This window comes from Hemitrygon akajei, unplaced genomic scaffold (assembly GCF_048418815.1).
Source record: "Hemitrygon akajei unplaced genomic scaffold, sHemAka1.3 Scf000148, whole genome shotgun sequence".
NCBI lineage: Eukaryota > Metazoa > Chordata > Chondrichthyes > Myliobatiformes > Dasyatidae > Hemitrygon > Hemitrygon akajei.
The window spans coordinates 1,054,472-1,075,468 of NW_027332034.1; the positions used below are offsets into that span (position 1 = coordinate 1,054,472).

Here is a 20,997-nt window from a genome sequence, read left to right on the forward strand (position 1 = left end):
CTCTCCCTCCCTGCAGCATGGCGGTCTCAATTCCGCGTGAGGATTAGTCGGAGTACTCCACCACCGGGGAAAACAAATGCCTCGTCTTCGTTGTACGCAACATATAATATTACGTGTCTAGTCTGTGTAGTATTTCTGCAGACACTTTCATAAACAATTGGCTGGAGCTTCTCAGACGTTCAGGAGGAGCTGCTGCTGGGTAGGTGAAGCTTATTTCACATTCAACTCCGTCTCCGAGTCCACCTGTTCGATGAGAATTCACCACCCAGCCCTGACTGTATATTCTTCTGTCTCCAACCCTCCTCCTCCTCTTGGACACAGCGCGCCGATTCTCTCCCTGCTCTGGGTCTTTTCATCACTAATTGCCGACTAGACTTCAACCGCCTCAACATCAGGTATCCTCACCGCTCCTCGAACCTTACCGCCTCTGAATGCACTGCCCCTCCAATCACTCAACATCAGAGTCAAAGATGCCATCGATCTCGATGACAAAGCGATTGCTGCTTTAGAGTAGCGGACTGGTGTCTGCCTTGCTGAGGCGAGGCGGTAACCCTCAGACACATCCTTATGCCGACACCTTGAAGAATCCCGACCCCGAACCATCAGAGAAATGCATCCGGCATTATCACTGATATCATCAACTCTGGAGAACCTCCATTCACTGTCGAAAACTCGTGGTCCCGTTGCACTGAACTACTCGCTCCTATCTCTTACTCGATTCACAATCCTGATTGACCAGGTAGGCCCATTGTCTCTGTCTCCTCCTGCCCTACTGATCCTGTGTTCCGATAACTCCAGTCCATGCTATGTCCCATACTTCAGACCCTTCCCACCTACATTTGGACACTTCCTTGCTCTCGATCAACTGACTAACCTTCAGTTCGCTGGCATTGACCGTCTCATTTTCTCTATGGATGTCCAGTCCCCATCAACTCTCCACTTATTTCTCAAGGAAAACTTTCTATAGATTTGTGATACAGAGTGTATCGACTGACTGCCTCATGGCTTGGTATGGAAACATCAATGTGATTGAACGTAAGTTCCTACAGAATGTGGCGGGTTCGGCGCAGTACATGTCCGGTAAAGCTGTCCCAGCATTGAGCACATCTCTCTTTGGGAAATTTGCCATCGCTTATTTGGTGGGTGGTGGCGCAGATGCTTTCTGCTGAAACGTGGAGGTGGTTGATACCTTGCTCTGCTCGTGCTGATTTATTATTCCCATCAACCCTCATTTTCCCGCCCTCTGCCCGGCACCTTTGACGTCCTTACTGATCGGAGATCTATCGATTTTTAATTTATCAAGACCTAATGGCTCCGCCTCTACAACCGTCAACAGCAATGAGTTCCACAGATTCACCGCTCTGATGGAAGAAATTTCTCCTCATCTTTCTTGTAAAGTAAATTTCTTGTATTCTGAGGCCTTCTGATCCTAGCCTCCCCCACTATGTGATTTATGCCCACCACATCCACTCTCACCGTCTTTCAATATTCTATATTTTCCAATGATATACACCCAACATTTATCAAACGCTTCTCACATGTTAATCCTTTAATTTCGGGATTATTGCTGTGTGCGGCCCCGGGACCTTCTCCAATACCAGTGCATCTTTTCTTAGATAAGGTGCCCGAAATTGCTCATAGTTCCTGAAGTACTACCTGACCATACTAAGCCTCAGCATTTAATATTGTAGTCTTCCAAAATGAATGCTGACATCTCACAGTGGCTGACGTGATGAATATGGGGACGGCAGCTTGTAAAAGTTTGAAGATGCCCGTGGAGACGTCAGTGCTCTGGCCTGCACACGGCCTCAGCTGTCGGTCTGGGATTTTGACTGATCCGGCAGCCTTACGGGGACTGGCTCCGTGCAGAGTCGTTCCCATGTCCACCGCTGCTGCAGACGGCGGCTGCCAACCTAAGGACTTTATGTTGATATGAGTTTGCTCTCTGCGGAGGCCTTCTCATGTACGGTACCACTGCTACCGACAGTGGCTGCTCACCTGTAAGGCGTCATGTTGATGTGGACTGGGTCTCTGCAGAGGATAGCTCATGCCTGCCACTGCCAGCGACAGCGGCTGCTCAGCAGGAAAGTGTTATGTTGACGGGGACTGGCTCTCTGCAGAATTGTTCTGTTCTCTGCCGCTGCTGCAGAGGGCGGCTACTCAGCTGCAAGGCGTCGTGTTGCATCTCTCGAAGTGTGCAAAATATTCCCTTGAGCGATTCGTTAGGGAGGCCGCACTGGTACAGTCGCCAGTCACTGGTACAGTTTTCCTCGTAGACAGAAATGCCCCTATCAGAAAGTTATTGCTGATAGTTTTTTCTTCGCCTTGACTGCCTGTGCCCTCTTGATACCTAATATGTCGCGCAGGTTAGCGTGATAGAAGGCTCTTGCATTGATGGATAAACCGTCCGGACTCCTCCAGAGAGCCGGTGATACTGTGAAGCTTTCCCAGTGCGTCCTTAGCGGTCACGGTCGGGGTGGGGTGGGGTGGGGTCTGGGTTTTAATGAACGCATCAGTAAACTGACTGAGGAGGTATTTTGGTCGCCATTTCATTCCGATGGTGGTTGTCATCCGTGTGTTTCGGAAGGACAATGCGCGACGGTCATCATCATCACGAGCCTGGGCGGAAGGTATGGAGATCTTGAGCTGCCCAGTGGTCAAGATACCCCCTTCCGGCCTCACCAGTGTAGTCCAAAGGAAACCTTATGAATCAACACGTTGTCACCAGCTTGGCTGCCGGAGCAGCGGGAAGGATGTTAGAGACGTCCAGCCACCTTAGGGACTGCACTCCGGTTTTGCTGTCTGAGTTCACTCACGGAGCCTCTGTCTCTCCCGAAGCTGCCCACAAGGCAGTGGGGTTATTTACCTAGAGCTGAGGATCTCGTCCACGAGTACCAGGGCGTGTCCACACGCCGGTGGGCCTGCCTGCTACGTATTCAAGGGCCAGAAGTCCGTCTGGCTATCTGTAATTCAGCGTGAGTCCGGAAGGAGTTCAGTTTCCATGTGTCGCCGGCGAGCAGGCACTACACGATGCTTGCTGTTGGAGAGGTTATGCACTGAGACGGAGAGACTTACAAGTTCTGCTCTCCTTTTCGCGAGACTGCTAGCCAGCGGTGGAAGATGAAAATGAGAGCGACAAACACTACCCACTACACTACCACACTAGACGAGTCACAACAACCATATTGATATCTGTGACCCTCATGCTATAATACACCTCATTAATGTCACCCCTCAGCGTCCTGTGCCACAGGAAGAAGTTTTAACCTTCACAACTTCGCCTTATATGTCAAACCGGGTGTTCCAGGTAACATTCTTATGAACCGTTCCCGGTCTGCTTTCCAGTCTAACGGTATCCTTCCTATACCTTGTCTACATGTATAACCGGTTTCAGCGAATATGCTTCCATAAGCTTGGTTCATCCAATTCTACGAATTCGCCAGTACCCTGCCATTTACTATGCAAGAACTGCCCTGCCTTAACTTTACAAAGCGCAGCATCTTGTCAGGTTAAATTCCACCTGCCATTCCTTGGCCCCTTTCTAAGTTGATCTCGCTCTCTTTGTAAAATTTAGACAATGATCTTCATTGTCCAAGACACCACCAATATTGATGTCATTTACACATTTAGGAACCATCTGATTATACCCAATTATCCTCTGTTTAAATGCTGAAAGATTCCAACACCCGCATCCCTTCCCGTAACTCTTCCACCAGCGCTGTTAGGCTCAATGGCCTGCAATTTATGCATCGTTGTTTTATTTCCTGCACAGATCGTGTTTAACCATGCTGTGCGACATGATGCAGTTTGTAGGCTCAGGTAAGAGCGGGATGTCTTCATCATCGATAAGGCTTTAGGGAGCTTTGATTTTCGTGTATAAATCCAAAGATCCACGATGGCACTGTCGATACAGATGACTTACTGCCGACAGCTCGCAAAATGTCGAGATGTGCTTCCTCTGTACCACATTCGCATCAATCTGAAGCTCCGAATTTCCCTTTCAGAAACATACTTTGGAGCTGTCTAAATAAATTGGATATTTAACGAGCTTCCGAAGGACCAGGTGGACTTGACTCTCGGGAATGCAGGTGCGGCACCTTTCAGCGATCAGCGAAGGTCAGCCATTACCACTGCCGGAAAAGTGGTCGGTTCGGATGACTTCAAAGCCAGACTAAAACGATGGGATATGAAGCATCCTGTACCCGGCACGATGTCAACAAAAGGCCAATTACTAGAAAGCAAAACACATGACGTAACTTCAACATTGCTGTTTCTGAGGGAAATGGGGGACTGTTGCCTTCAGTGTTTCATGGAGACACGGTTCACTTCGGTGGAGCAGCTGAAGGCTTCTCAATCCACCGTTCGGAGAAGGTAATAAGTTATTGTGGTGGCAGTGTTAGGGGAGTGTTGTCTCATGATAGACTCTTCATGCTCTCCGTACATAGTGTTCTTGCTGCATGCTTGTTCTCCCAAGCTGGAACATACAATGATTAAGTTCTGTCGGGGCTACTTACCGAGACGGTTCTCCTCTGTGATCCAAACCACATGTTACACACCGCCAGGGCAGATATCGCAGTCTTTATAAAGACACGAATAATGATCACTAGTGTTCCCCACTGATTCATTCAGAGTACAGACGGTTTCCCGACCGGCAGCGCTGGATGAACAAGAGATCTGCAACCTGCTGAGCGCCAGATTCGTGACGTTCGGCTCGGGCGACGAAGGAAATTACAAGCGGTGCAGGTGTGATCTCCGGAAAGCTGTCTCACAGGTGAAGTGGCAATCCAGACAAAACTTGAAAGACTGAAAGATGCTCGACAGCTGCCACGTGGCTTGAATGCTATCACATCCAACAAGAAAAAAAAACAACTGAGCGACAAACGTGACAGCTGGTTTTCCGCTCCCAGATGAACTCAATGCATTTTATGCTCATTTTGACCGACTTAGGAGGCACCTTAGCAAATTCCCTCTGTTCCCCACGACCCGGTGACTTCACTCTCTGAGGCCGACGTGAGAACATCCTTCAGGATGGTGAACTTTACACAAGCGCTTTCCTGCAGAAAGCAACTGGCCCGGACGGTGCACCCGTCTGATCAGCTGTGCGAATTACATGGCTGGAGATTTCACTTGTATCTTTAACCGCTCGCCTCGTTTGTCTGAGCTGCTCACAGTGTCAGGAGGTCTTCAACCATACTGGTGCCCAAGAGGTTTGTGGTAACCTGCCTCAAAGACTATCGTTCAGAAGCACCAACTTCCACTTTGATGAAGTGTTTTGAGTGGTTGGGGACGAAACGTATTGGCTCTAGGCCGAGGACCGACTTGGGTCCGCTGCAGTTTGCCTGCCGTCTCCAGGTCAAAAACAGATGCCAATTTATAGACTATTCACTCGTCCCGGGGACAAGTAGAGAGTGAAGATCGATACATCGTGATGCACGTCATTGAGTAGAATTCGGGATTGAACACTGTCATTCCCACAGAACTAATCGTAATCATATGTATGCGTCAATAACACCTTCTGCAATGGATCCTCGATTTCCCCACTGGTATAAGTCAGTCAATTTGGAATGTGATAACATCTCCTCCACAATCACCATCAGCTTAGGTGCACGAACAGGCTCAGCCCCTGCTCTACTCGCTTTATAACTGTGACGGAGGCTAAGTACAACCCCGATGCCACATTTGAGTAAGCTGACGGTACCTCTGTTGTTTCTCGTATAAGAAGTTGGGGTGAATCGGTATATAGCAGGGAGATTGAAAGTCTGCCTGAATCGCGGCACGACAGAAACCGCCTATTCACCGTCGCCAAAGTAAAGAGCTGATTATTGAAGACAGAAAGGAGACACCGGAGGTCGGTGAACTACTCCTCATTAGGGTATCAGAGGGTGAGAGGGTCAGTAACTTTGAATTCTGTGGAGTTACCCTATCAAAAGATCTCTTCTAGTTCTAGCAATTACGTGCCAAAACACGGCAGCTCCTCTACTTTCTCAGTTGTTTACGAAGATTAGGCATTTCATCTCATTGTTTGACAGCCTTATATGGAGGTGCGGTGGCGAGGCTATTTACAGTTGCATCACGACCTGGTACAGATTATCAATAGCTTTGAACGCAAAAGTGTACACAGAGTAGTGTATAAGGCCGATTTCATCACAAATATCCGTTCATTTATCAGGAGCGCTGATGCAGGGAACAGCATCAGTCATTTAGGTCCCCACCATCCAGACCGTGCTCTCTTCTCGCTGCTGCCATGAGGTGGCGGTGGGTGGTGTTGGTGAGGGGACAGAAAGAATATGTTGCCCACGACTAGGGAACAAAAACTGATACCCTCTCAACTATTAGGAAACTGAACCGGAGTGGGTAACATCGCTCAATCTATCACTGAACTGATTCCACGGCCGACTGACAAACTCCCAATGACGGTCCAGCTCAAAAACGCAATATTTATCACTTATTTCTTCATAATTATGATTTATGTATATATTTTATTCTATATTTGCTCATTCGTTTGTTATGTTTCGTTGTGTACAGTGCTTCCGTAGCTTCCCTGATGGTCTTGTGGCGACCCACTTTCTGTGCAGGCGAACCTGCTCACAAATTGCCCGCGCGCGGGGAGAGAATTTGGTAATGCACTTCGGACGTCATTTCCGCCCGGAGAGACGATTAAATTTGAATAAAATAGTCTCGAAACGATTTATCGACTGCGTGTTGTTGTTTCCTGCTCTGTATGTAGTACTTCGCTACAGTCTAGTGGTTAGGATTCGGCGCTCTCACTGCCGCGGCCCAGGTTCGGTTCCCGGTCAGGGAATTAGAATACTTCTTGCAATAATCTATAGTTCTTATTCTAACTTATCGTGTCTATTAACCTGCTGCCACAACCAACCGCATTCCTGTCTATATAACCATATAACCATATAACCATATAACAATCACAGCACGGAAACAGGCCATTCCGGCCCTCCTAGTCCGTGCCGAACTCTTAATCTCACCTAGTCCCACCTACCCGCACTCAGCCCATAACCCTCCACTCCTTTCCTATCCATATACCTATCCAATTTTACCTTAAATGACACAACTGATCTGGCCTCTACTACTTCTACAGGATATCATTCCTGCCGATTCAGGACTATTATTCTATAAGACCTAGGAGCAGAATTAGTCCCTTTGGCCCATCGGGTTTGCTTCGCCATTTCATCGTGGAAGATGCAGTTTTTCTCTCAGCCCCATTCTCCTGCCTTCTCCCTGTATCCCTTCATGCGCGGATCAATCAGGAATTTATCAGCCTTAAACACGTACAGATAAAGACGGTCTCCACAACTGCTTGAGGCAACGAATTCCCCAGATCCACCATTCTCCACCTGAAGACTTCACTCCTGATCTCCACTCTGAAATGACGTCCCTCTATTCCGAGGCTGCGTCCTCTGGTCTTAGACTCACCCGATTCAGCGAGCGCGTCTCCACCCCCGCGACTCCAAAGAGTCTGCATTCCCACGCCTGACTTGAGATAATATCTTACCATATATGCAAATTTCAATACATTTCCATGAATGTAACATGGTTTATTTTTCTGCTCGACTATTTAAAACTTCATTATAAACAAACAGGAAGGAAGATATTAACTTAATTCATCAGTACCACTGAACATGGCAGAGTACACACAGGAAAATGCCCTTTGTCCCACCTTGTCTGTGCTGAACGATACTAATCGAAACATTTCATGTGAAGATATGAATAAAAATATATGAACACGCAGCAGCAGCTATTCAGTAAGGATCGGTTGATCTGATCGTGACCTCCATTCCCCATTCCCTCACCCACCCCCGCCACCGTCATTGCTCTTCACCCCAGTTCATATCAACAGGCGAGACGGAGTGCCTGCTCCTTGGGTATATGGGGGGCATTCGATCCCGGAACGTCATTCCGTGTATGAAACTGAGCAGAAAAGACCTGAGAGCTGCCTTATTCCCCTGATATGACGGCAGAATCCCGATCTCTTAGCCGTGCTCGGACTTCTATTGCCAGCCGTCAGCCATGATTTGTTCTGACGTAGATAAATAACAGAGAGGCGGCAACGAATTATTGTATGAAATCTCTTTTCAGGGCGGTGTCCGAGATCGCTGCAGATCCACAGTCACTGCCGAGGTATTTGTCAATTTGACATCATTATGTCGGCCAGACTGCCGAATGCACCGTCCTCAGCAAAGGGAGCAAAAGGATTCTCTCCCGGGAGAATCCCACCCCGGGATACCGGTGTCCCAGACTGATCCCCAGATCCCGAGCTCATCTCGTCTGTGTAATTCCATGGGGTCACATGTGGGGGGAGTCTCGCGAGTCCGGTGGAAGCTGCGCCGCTCGACAACAGGCGGAAATACGTCACTGCGGGACTGCTTCCGATGCCACCGAGCTCGAGACTGGAGTCAGTTCCTTTAAAACCGTTGGAAATTACCCCCGCAGCACGGCCATTAAAGGTAAGGGCGGGAGTTAAAGGGGAGGGCGGGAAATCGGCCAAGATGTCCCCATCCCGCGGGCGGGGATGTTCAGACATTCAGATGTTCACAGATACACTCTCAGTCCGGGTCTGACTTCCCGCAGAGACTCCAGTTCCTTCTTCCCGGTCTCACTGAACTGATTCCCGAACAGCCTGAAACAGATTGGAGATTAAAGATGAAATAAACAGATTACACAACAGTGTCAGTAACAGGGGACTGGGGTTAATGTTTCAACAACACTCACAGACAAATATCACCAGAAAACCCGCTGATCCGCTGATATTTTAGCACATTGAACATTAACACAAACTCTCACCAGATCCGCTCCAGACTCGGGAGGGTCAATATGAGGCGGCGGAAAGCGGGGACAGATAGGTCTGTCAGCCAGTTCCTTCCCAGATCCAGCTCCGTCAGTGATGAGTTTGTACTGAGAGTGGAGACGAGATCCTCGACACCAGAATCTGTGAGACCGACATTGTTTAGCCTGGAGATGAGAGAGAGTGAGGGTGAAGGACACAGCGAGACAAGAGACGGTACAAATCCCCAGTGCACCATTAATGTTCAGTGTCAGACACCCAGTGACTGTAAACACAATCTCCCACAGTCTGGTACTTACTCCAACTTCTGTATTTTACACTCTGGGTTCCTCAGAGCCGCAGACACCAGTATCACTCCTGAATCTTCCAGTTTATTCCCCCCGAGTCTAAACACAAGCAGACAAATTGATGAACAAAGTGATTCAAACCGTGGGTTTGAGGGAATGTCTCTCACTCTCGTATTTCAGGAAACATTACACCCTTCAGTTAATCAGTGATCGCAGTTCAAATCACTGTCAGTGTCCCTCACTGACCAGCTCCAGGGTATTCACCCAATGTCAGTAATTTAGTCTGTCGATGTGACCCTGTAATCTCCACATATTCTGTCTCATTCCCCGAAGGTTAAAAAGTGTTCCTGACGTGAGAGGATTGGGAGGGACAGCGTTGAAGGGTGGTAGAAAGTCGGGAAATGTCAATGGGAGATGGTGGAAAAGACCCCACCTGAGGAAAAGGGATAGGAAGACAGAATCTGCAGGAGGAAGGGGATGGGGAAGAGAAATCCCTCAGGAGGAAGGGGATGGGGAAGAGAGATCCCACAGCAGTATACCGATGGGAAAAGATAATTCAGAAATAGATTGTACGGAAGGCGTGGGTCTGAACTGAGGCCCACAATCGGGAGAGGAGATGCTCCCATGGGGTCCGGGTATCTGGTAGTGAGCACAGTCACACAGGTGGACTGATGGTGATAGTCACACATGGGGAAGGGCAGGGAGGACAATCTCACAATGGTATTTCTTTCCTTCTCACTGGGACAGTCTGCTGACGGTCTCTTGTCCCTCACCGGGAAGGGGGTGTGAATCTCTGACCCACCTGCTGCAGTCAATGTCGGTATGGGTGTCAGTAACAGTGAGAAGGAACATTGTCAATAGACGTGTCACAGGCAGCGAGAAACACGGCCATTCCTGTGATTTACTACAATTAAACCAATGGCCGTTGTTCACTGATCTGATGAAGTCTCCAACATCCCTTCACAAGGGACCACAGAACCCTCCCGTCCTTGCAGATTTACTGACTAATCCCCTGGGTATTTGTCACAATCTGATTTACTACAAATTTACCCAAATCCCTTTACATTGAAACAACACAATGGAACAGTTTCACAGTTCAGAGTGAGAGATAAATCGTTACCTCAACTCCTGGCACTTGGGCAGCCCGGGTCCCAGCCGCTGGATTCCTTCACACTGAATGTGGCAGTCCCACAGGTTGAGGTGTTTTATTGTATCACAGTGTCCGATGGCATGAGACAGGACTGTGCAGTCAATCGGGGTCAGTGTCATTCCACGGAATGAAAGTGTTACCACTGATTCCAGTGCGTCTTTGGCCAGTCCATGATTCTGAGACTCAAACAGGTAGTGCAATGTGTTCAGGAGGCTCCTTTTACCAGGTTCACTTCCCGTGTTTCCAATCTGGCGTTTAACCTCCTCCTTCACCCAGTCAATCACCCGGCAGGTTGTTTCATGAGGAAATGGACCCAGAAACTCCACCAGGCCCCGAGCTGTCATTGGGGAGGAGAGACCAGCGACAAAACGGAGAAAAACCTCAAATCGGCCATCTGTCATGTTGTGGGTTTCAGTGAGGAGTTTCATAATATCTCTGCCATCTGGGATCAGGAATTGTGCGACTGCAGCTACAAACTCTTGAATGGTGAGGTGTGGGAATGTGTACACCACACTCCGGGCAGAATCCTCTCTCTCCAAAAGCTCCATCAGGAACCCGGACAGGAACTGGGAAGGCTGCAGATTGTACTTGATCAAATCTCCATCTGTAAACACAATCTTCTTCTCGGACACTCCTCTGAAGGCCATCTGTCCAACCCTGAGTAACACATCACGGAGGTTCTTAACCTCACGGCTGTGATTTTTCAGGATGCTATACATATAGTAGGAGTACAGTTGGGTGATGGTCTTGGGAACTCGTTGTAGGTCCCTGACTCTTTGTGTGAAGAAGGGGCCCAGTGCCAGAGCGAGGATCCAGCAGTAGGAGGGGTTGTAGCTCATGGTGTACAGGATCTCGTTCTCCTTCACGTGTTTGAAAACAGCTGCTGCCACCGGCTGATCTTCAAAATGCCTGAAGAAATATTCCTTCCGTTCCTCACCAACAAATCCCAGGAGTTCAGCCCAGACATTGATCTTAGCCTTTTCCAATAAATGTAACGCAGCGGGACGGGTGGTCACCAGCACTGAACACCCTGGGAGCACTTTGCCCTGGATTAAACTGTACACAATGTCAGACACCTTGCATTTGAATTCAGGATCTGTGCATGTGTACTGAGGTTCTGTGTCTCTCCGACTGTCAGCAAAATCAATTTTGTCATTGAATTCATCCAGACCATCGAATATAAACAGCAGTCCCTCTGGGTTCTTCCAGACCTCTCTCAGGATATTCCCGAAGTAAGGATACTGATCCAGAATCAGTTCCTTCAGGTTAATTCTGCAGTTAATGGAGTTTAAATCGCGGAATTTGAAACTGAAGACAAACTGGAACTGTTGGTAAATTTTCCCCGTGGCCCAGTCATGAACAATCTTTTGTACCATTGTTGTTTTCCCGATCCCCGGGACTCCAGCCATTGCTGCCGAACTCCCAGATTTGGATTTACTGCGGGAAAAGCTGCTCTGGAACAACTGATCAGTCCGGATTTTTTCCAGCTCTCCGCGGAGATGTTTCTCTCTCCACTCCTCGTGGTCTCTGCCTCTTGCCAGCAGCTCATGTTCCACCACTCTCCGAACTCGAACAGTAGAAATGACCGTGTGCTCAGCGTATCGATCAACCAGCTGGAAAACCTTCACCTTCTCTCTCATCAGGATCGTGTTCACTCTCAGTGTTGCAGTTTGTGCCCGTAGAGTCTCCTTGTGTTTCTGTTGAACATCTTCCATGGGAACAGAGAACATAGTCAAAATGTTAAATGGTTCAACGGACAAAGAAATTCCTAAATGCATTCCAATATTCAGTGTTTAAGATTACATAAATTAATTCAATGCTTCCATAGATATTAGGACAGGAAGTATATTTCTGTTCACAGACACCCGAATTAACAGCGATGAATGTCCCAGAAAAATGTCCAGTCCTCATCTTCTGGTACTCATTACTTGTGATGGTGAGCTTTCCTCTGATATCCTATTGCAATCCTGACTGCACCCCCGTTATAACATCATTTCACTATATTTAAAGGATTGTTTGCCTCATTAACAGAGGATGTTAATGTTGATCTGGTGTGGAACTATGGAGAGCAGGACCCTGTGCATTTTAGCAAAGCTGCACACTGGGGAGTCACCGGTGTCCACTGCTCTTGCATCAAAACTGGAGCAGAATATGTGGGAAATACTCAAGTCGGGCAGCATCTGTGAAGAGAATCACAGTGAGGTTTCGGATCGATAACCCATCGGAATGACAAGAATGAAAATGGGTCGTTTTTAGTCTCAGTGATGGAGGAGTGGAGGAAAGATGGAAAGGAATCTCCGTGACTGGCAAAGAGCATAAGCGTCTCAGTGGTGTACATCGTGTGTGTGGGAGAGGGTGGTGAAGTCTTGGCAACTGCTACTGATCATTCTGGCAGGTGGAGTGTGGGACACTGTATTATGATGCCTCCGCCTATCAGAGTTGAACAGGGATATTGCGTCCCAGCTGACTGGATACGCAAGACAGGACACTCTTCCATTGGTTAACTTTCTTTTCTTATGATAGTTTCTTCATTTTTATGGTTTATGTTTTCATTTCTGTTCAGTGATGTGTACCCCTTATCAGAATTACATATGCTTGTACAGAGTGCTGAATCCTCCTTGCATTGATGAAAATATATCCTTAGAGCTAATTGTGGATTTCAGTAATGGCAAGATGAGGAAACACAACACACCAGTCCTCATAGAGGGATCTGATGTGGAAAGAGTGAGCAATTCCAAATTCCTGGCTGTCAATATCTCTGAGTATCAAACCTGGACCTAATATATCGATTCAGCTCCTCCCGTCACGACAATATTTCACTGTGTTTAAAGCATTGTTTGCATCATTAACAGATGATGTTAATGTTGATCTGGTGTGGAAATATGAAGAGCAGGACACTGCGCATTTTGGCAAAGCTGCACACTGGGGAGTCACAGGTGTCCACTGCTCTTGCATCAAAACTGGAGCAGAATACGCGGGAAATACTCCAAGTCGGGCAGCGTCTGGGGGAGAATCACAGTGAAGTTGTGTATCGATAGCCCATCAGAATGACAGGAATGAAAATGGGTAGTTTTCAATCGCAGTGATGGAGGATTGGTGGAAAGATGAAATCTCTGTTAATGGAAGAAATCACAAGCGTCTGTCTCAATGATGTACATTGTGTTTGTGGGAGAGGGTGGTGCTACTCATCAGTTTTGCTGTGGGGGTGTGGGGTGCTCTCTTTTAAGGCCTCCGTCTGTCAGAGTCGGCCATGGATGTCCTGCTCCTACAAGTCAGGACACTCCGATATGGAGAGGAAGCTTTTGCCGATGTTGCAAGCTCCCTCTCTCCATACATCTGATGAACACGAAGGAACGGCGGAGACTTGCACAGCTTGGGACCAGAGGTGTCGCAGGAGATGCCAGTCTGCGTTGAACACTGTTTAACACTGACTCAGGGACTCCAGCTCCAGGCTTTTCCCACTGGGTTTACTCCCAAACTCTTCCCCATGAGGGGTGCAGTTGCAAGGCAGCGGAGTTTTGAGATCAGAGTTTTCCTGTTCCTGGGTGAGCTGCCAATCACGGCCGATGAGCCTCATCTGCCCAAAGCGACTGGCTGTAAGGCACCAGTCAGAAGAAATGCTTCCACTGGGCTTAGTGGCTAAACAACACGTGAAGGCCCTAGCTGGACTTTGTTGCCAGAGGCTATTTTAGTCGCATGCCACTGGGAGCATTTCATAGGTCGTGGCAGCTCATCCCTACTACCAACCCCCAGTAAAACAATCTTAAGCAAACAAGGGGCGCTGTATTATTGAAAACAATAAATCAATAAATTGGTTTATTATTGTCACATTCACCACGGTAAGATGGAAAACTTTTCTGGATGCGATCCAAATAGATCATTACATCACATCGGTGCAATGAGGTCGTACAAGGAAAAACGGAACAGGATAGTTCAGGGAAACAGTGTTTCAGTTGCCGAGAAAATGCAATGCAGGCAGACAGTAAGGTAGAAGGCCAAAGGATCATTGGGAGATCAGGGTTTTGTTTTCGGAACTGTGCTCCTAAACTGTAGAATTCAACACCTAAAACCACAGTACTGCGCAGAAGTCTGAGGTGTATATTACGACTGACAACATTTTGTCTTTTATTTTCAAGTTTGCACTTTATCCCGCGGTGATGCAGTTTGAACGGCATAAGTTATTGTTGTTGTTGTTGTTGTTGTTGTTGTTGTTGTTGTTGTTGTTATTATTATTATTATTATTATTATTATTATTATTATTATTATCATCATCATCATCATCATCATCATCATCATCATCATCATCATCATCATCATCATCATCATCATCTTAGCCTAAACTGGTAAAACTTGAGGTACGGGCATAGCCAAGCGCATTCCTGATTGAATTGATAGGAAATTTCAGGCTATTCTCATGGTGTATAGTACTGTGTGTTTTTGAAGATTTACACAATTATTCCCGTTTGGGCCTAATTCATTAATACTATTGTGTAAAGCCTTTGGGATGATACCAGTTATCAATATTATGATAGGGATAATGAATACCCTGTTCGTGTTCCATAGTCTTTCATTTTCCCCTTTTAATTCGGCATATTTCTGGTGTTTTTCACTAATTCATTTCTGTAAGCTATGTGTGTTTGGAAAGGCTATATATAGTCAAAAAGTTGTTTTTACTTGTTTATCCTGTAAAAGTACATCCGAACAGTTATCGTGGATTATCCTATCTGAAATAATGATCAGTCGCAATATGATATGAAGGACTCTAACTCTAAAAGCGGAGCAGGTTTGTACTTAGAGTAAGTTATGGTTTTTTTCATCAGTTGTAGTTTACGCAAGATTTCTGGGAATGTTGTCCACCACTTGATAGTGCTTGTGCAAGTAATGAGATTCAGTTAAACTATAGCAAGGTCCTGTAACATGTTGGATTGCTTCTGGTTTCTCTTGTAATTTTCAGCATTTATCGCCTTGGACCTATTGGTCGTTTATTCTGTTTTATTGATAACTACATGTCTCAACAATCTTGTCCTGCATTGTTTCAATGATCTCTTCTGTTTCTGGGAAAAGGTCTCCAACTTTGAGCCAGGCGCTCGACACTTCCTTGTCGACACCTAGTCGGCTTAGTCATGTGGATGTCTTCCATGGGGAGCCAGACTCTTCCATTGGTTAACATTTTCTACTATTATGTTAGTTTCTTCATTTTTATGGGTGATGCTTTCATTTCCGTTCAGTGATGTGTACCCCTTATCAGAATTGCATATGCTTCTATGGAGTGCTGAATCCTCGTTGTGTTGATGAAAATATATCCTTAGAACTAATTGTGGATTTCAGAGAAGGCAAGATGAGGGAACACAACACACCAGTCCTCATCGAGGGATCTGATGTGGAAAGAGTGAGCAATTTCAAATTCCTGGCTGTCAATATCGCCAAGTGTCTAACCTGGACCAAATATATCCATGCAGCTGCAACGAAGGCACAACAGTGACTATATTGCATCAGGAGTTTCCAACATCACTCGAATATTTCTACAGGTGTAACTTGCAGATCATTGTAACTGGCTGCATCACCTTCTGGTTCATGGGGACTACTGTACAGGATCGGAGTAAGGCGCACACTCAACGATTCAGGAGCAACTTCTCCTCTGCCATCCAGTTTCTGAATGGACATTGACCCCATCGATAGTGACTCTTTTTTTATTTCTATTTTTGCACTACTTATTTAATTTAATATTTCATATAATCACACAGACATGCATAGCTATATATGCTCAACTTCCAAGCCTGAAGCCATTTTGCTGCTCAGACAGCTCCACTGGACAGGACACGTGCCTCGCATGGAGAACTCATTACCGAAAGCAGTACTCTACGGAGAACTCTCCCAAGATAAGAGAGATGGTGGTGCCCCGCACAAGAGGTACAAGGACCAAATTAAACAGCAGCTCTCTCAGGCAAATATGGAGGTCAACGAGTGGCAGTGGCTGATCTACGGCAAAGACAAGAATTTTGAGGAACCCAGAAGAGCGGCTGCTGAAAAGAAGAGGAGATGCAAGAAGGATCCAACTACCCAAACGCCCGAATCCCAGCTACATCCGTGTCCTACTGCTCCCGGGTCTGTAGATCCAGAATTGGCACCTACAATCACCAACGATCATGCCGTCATCCAGTACCACACACACACACACACACACACACACACACACACACACACACACACACACACACACACACACACACACACACACACACACACACACACACACACACAAACAAAAGGATTTAGGGTATGCTTCCTGGTCATTAATGCTTGGTGGAACCCCGGAATGTCCATGCCCTCAAATCCTTTTGTTCCCCGGATCTGGTGTACCTGGTGCTGCTGTGTAAACTTTCCTGGCTGCCGAGGGAGTTCCCGGCTGTTGTTATCACAGCTCTGTAATCACAACATCCCCAGCTGTGTGTTATTATAACAGAGGGGGGATGTTTTCCACCAGAAACCGGTCAGGACTGCCCAAACCACAAAATTTGTATCAACAGTTCGGTTTGAACAGCACGTATTGCATGACTGACAGCTTACATTGCCGGTGATCAGCGGGAGCTCAAGAAATGCAGATCCGATCTGTGCAAAGTCATCCCGGACAGTGAAACGACAATACAGAGACAGGATTCAGGCACAACTCTCCACAAACAACATACACACCTTCTGGCAAGGCCTGCACACCATCGTGGACTTCAAAGCTAAGCACAGTGGTGCTGCCAACATTACCATCTCTCTCCCCGATGAGCTGAATCTGTTTTACACTTGGTTCGATATCGCCAACACTGAACCGCCGAGGAGAGCTGCCGATGCGACATGCACATTGGTCATCTCTGAGTCTGGAGTACGCAGGTGTTTCCAACGAGTGGACAGTCGCAAGGCTCGGACCGGACGGCATCCCAGGCCGTGTGCTTGGGATTTGCACTGCACAACTGGCAGGTGTGCTTACAGATACTTTTAATCTCTCCCTCTCCAGGTTTAGAGTGTCCTCCTGCTTCAAATCATCCACCATTGTCCCTGTACCTAAAACAACTAAGGCAACATGTCTGAACGTCTGGTGTTCTGTCGCACTCACCTCAGTAATAAGCAAATGCTTTGAGAGGCTGGTCATGGACTACATCTGCAGCATGCTGTCACCCACACTGGACCCCCTACAATTCAACTACCGACACAACCGATCGACAGATGACACAATAGCCACTGCTCTGCACACTGTCTTTAAACATCTGGAGAAGAGGGATGCTTATGTCAGAATGCTGTTCTTGGACTAGAGTTGAGCATTCGACACCATCATTTCCCTCCAGGCTCGACATGAAACTCAGAGACCTCGGCCATGACCCTGCTTTGTGCAGCTGGATCGTGGAGTTCCTGTCATATCACCGGCAGGTCGTAAGAGGAGGCTCCCTCACCTCTGCCCCTCTGACACTCAACATAGGTGCTCCTCAGGGCTATATCCTAAGTTCCCTCCTTTACAATCTATATACCCATGACTGTGTTACCACCCACGGCTCCAATCTGCTAATTAAGTTTGCTGATGATACTACATTGATTGGCCAAATCTCAATTAATAGCGAGGTAGCCTACATAGAAGAAGTCATCACCCTGACACAGTGGTGTCAAGAAAACAACTTTCCCCTCAATGTCGCAAAAACAAAGGAGCTGGTTGCAATGTCGCAAAGACAAGAGGAATGGAGAGAGGATAACCCCCATTGACACCAATGGATCTGGGGTGGAGAGGGTGAACAGCTTTAAGTTCCTCGGCATTCACATCACTGAGGACCTCACGTGGTCTGTACACATCAGCTGTGTGGTGAAAAAAGGCACAACAGCTCCTCTTTCACATCAGATGGTTGAGGAAGTTTGGTATAGACCCCCAAATGCTAAAGATCTACTACAGGGACACAATTGAGAGCATCCTGACTGGCTGCATCATGCCCTGATATGGAAACTGTACCTTCCCTAATTGCAGGACTCTGCAGAGAGTGGTGCGGACAGCCCAGTGCGTCTCTAGATGTGAATTTCCTACTATTCAGGACGTTACAGACACGGGGTAAAAAGGGCCCAAAGGATCATTCTGGACCCAAGTCTCACAAAACACAAACTGTTCCATCTGCTACCATCTGGGAAACGGTACCGCAGCATAAAAGCCAGGATCAGCAGGCTCCGGGACAGCTTCTTCCACCAGGCCATCAGACTCATTAATTCAAACTGATACAATTCTACTTCTATAGTTGTATACATATATTATATTTGTGCTGCTGGCGCAGAAAAACACTTTTCACAACATATCTCCGTGATATTAACCCTGATCCTGAGAATTTTTTTCTTACTGTTGTGCCATTTGTTTTAGATCTGTTATTCATTGTATTCATACTGTCCTCGTTCATATCAATCTAAGTGCGCACCAGTGCACATGGTGCACTAGAAATTGTTATTTAAGTTCTTAGTTTTCTTTGCAAATTTTCCAGATCCATTTCATACCAGAAGAATACGTCAATATGGGCATAGGGAGGGTTTAGTACCTTTGTTATATTTTTACTGTTCAGCTCTGTTTGGCAGATTTCCTTCAGCCTTGATATAAATTCACCTTTTCTTCAGGCTCGCAGTAAATTCAACGTTTCCTCGGCCTTGAAGTAAATTTTGTTGAAGGATTTTCCTTTATCAAACGATGACCTATTTTCTTTGCTTATTGATATTCTAAATATATGCTTCATATTCATCCATCAGTTGCCTTGAAACCTGATGCTCTGTTTGATATTCTACCGGCTCTATTGCACCTCTCTTTATGTTTCATGTTCTGTACTTTTCTAGTCTCAAGTTCATGCTTATATCTTTGGAAATTAGTTCTATTGTTTTAATTATTTGTTTTAGATTTACTGATGCAAGAGTAAATAATTTCAAATCATCAATGTACAGCTGTGTCAAGGTATAATTCATTTTTTAATCTGATTTGATACCAGAGGTTTGTCCATTTCTGTAAATTATGAGCGGGTTTAAAGCCACGCAAAACCATTGTGGGCTTCGTGAGTCACACTGAAAAATCCCTACATTTATTTTTATAACGGTGTTTGTTCCTTTGTGGTTGTTTATAGGGTGATTATTGGGCGCCAATGTTTTATTAGATGTTGTAGAAATTTCACAAGTATTGGATGTATCTTATATATATTTGGAACTTCTCTTAACCCTGCGAGGGAGGGAATCAAATGGTTTTTGATACAATATAACATTGAAAGATTTTTGCTTTCCTGATGGTTGGATATAGAATTACATAATCTATTATCAGTTGTTCCTTAAATCCGTTCATACCCTAACGGTATTCTTTCTGCTCTTCTGTAAGTATTGTGGTTTTCTAAATGAGTGGTTATTATTTATGAGATCCACAATGTTACAAATTTATATATAAAATTGCCTTATTATTATCAGCCATTAATAAAATAATAGGTGACCATTCAATAGTCTTATAAATGCAGAATTAAAGCTGGCGGTACATACCTTCAGTTTTTTTAATATTTTCTGCTGCTTGGGAGTATGAAAGGGAGAATGTTTTAGGGTTCATCAGCAAGGCTTTGGGTGGGGTTAGCGTCTGGCTAACTTGATTGAGTTCCTCCAGGAGGTGACAAACGTGATGGATGAAGTTACACATGGATATTGTCTACTTGGATATTAGTCGGGTGTTTGACAAGATCCCACATGGGAGGCTCATACAGGATATTAACATGCTTGGGAACTGTGGGGAATTGTCCCGGCTGGCGGGGACCCACATTGCAAGAAATTGCTTTCGCTGGTGTGTGGTGAATCTGAAATTATTGTCATAGGCAGCTGAGGAAGACAAGTCAATGGGTATACTAAAATGCAGGTCTATGTTCCTGATTCGGAAGAGCGTCAACATTTACAGAAGGCAGGATAATAGGGTTGAAAAGAATTGCGGAGTAAATTCGCAGAGCCGAATAGCTTAATTCTCTTCCTAATTCTGATGGTTTTAGGCAGCATCTGGAGATTTGTATTCATTTCCGATGGTCCAGCTCTGGGAAGGATTGGAGAGGGTGCAGAACAGGTTCATCAGGATGTTGCCTGGATTCTGTGGCATGTGAGACAAGCAGAGGTTTGATAGACTTGGTTTGTTTACTCTGGAGTTAGAATAGAGATCTGACTGAAGTTTATAAGATAAGGTCTAGGTAGAGAGCCTGCATTTTGCTTTCAACTTAGCTCATACTCATACCAGAGGGCATTTGGTTAAGGTGAGATGGGGTAAATTTACAGCATGTTTGGGTCGTTTTTCCACAGGGTGGTGGATGCCTGGAATTTACAGCTTGGGTCGTGTTGGAGGCAACTGTGTTAAAGATGCTCCAGGATATACCTGAATATGCAGGAAATGCGAGGTTATTGTCAATAACACGAGAGAGGATATCAAAGATTTGTTTTTCTTTCCCAGATATATAAAGAGTGGAAAAAATGGGAGAGGGTTGATATCGGACCGCTGGAAAATGATATTGTAGATTTAGTAACGGGTGAGAAGGACATTCCAGACAAACTCTGTGGAAGTCACTAGATAGATAGATAGATAGATAGATAGATAGATAGATAGATAGATAGATAGATAGATAGATAGATAGATAGATAGATAGATAGATAGATAGATAGATAGATAGATAGATAGATAGATAGATAGATACATTAACACTAGCAGAATTCCAAAATGTAAAGGGCATCCGCGGACAGAATTGAGAGTAGCT

The 20,997-nt window shown here is 46.0% G+C and overlaps 2 protein-coding genes across 4 annotated transcripts in view; both read right to left on the minus strand.

Moving 5' to 3' along the window:
* LOC140723932 (uncharacterized) overlaps positions 1-20,997 on the minus strand; it is a 522,919-nt gene that overhangs the window by 408,454 nt on the left and 93,468 nt on the right. The window lies entirely within an intron of this gene.
* Positions 7,614-10,597, minus strand: LOC140723930 (ribonuclease inhibitor-like). The gene is made up of 4 exons (XM_073038474.1): positions 10,208-10,597; positions 9,100-9,186; positions 8,800-8,967; positions 7,614-8,635 (listed from the first exon to the last, which is right to left on the minus strand). Exons 1-4 carry the CDS (start codon positions 10,579-10,581, stop codon positions 8,548-8,550), a joined length of 717 nt encoding a protein of 238 aa, XP_072894575.1. The 5' UTR covers positions 10,582-10,597; the 3' UTR covers positions 7,614-8,547.

What these genes read in the sequence shown, in the direction of transcription:
- LOC140723930 (XM_073038474.1), bottom strand. Translation starts at nt 10,581, where the DNA reads ATGACAGCTCGGGGCCTGGTGGAGTTTCTGGGTCCATTTCCTCATGAA. An exon ending in CCCAAGTGCCAGGAGTTGAG is followed by an intron (nt 9,187 to 10,207) that starts GTAACGATTTAT and finishes GCTTGTGTTTAG; the next exon opens with ACTCGGGGGGAATAAACTGG. An exon ending in CCGAGTCTGGAGCGGATCTG is followed by an intron (nt 8,636 to 8,799) that starts GTGAGAGTTTGT and finishes AATCTGTTTCAG; the next exon opens with GCTGTTCGGGAATCAGTTCA.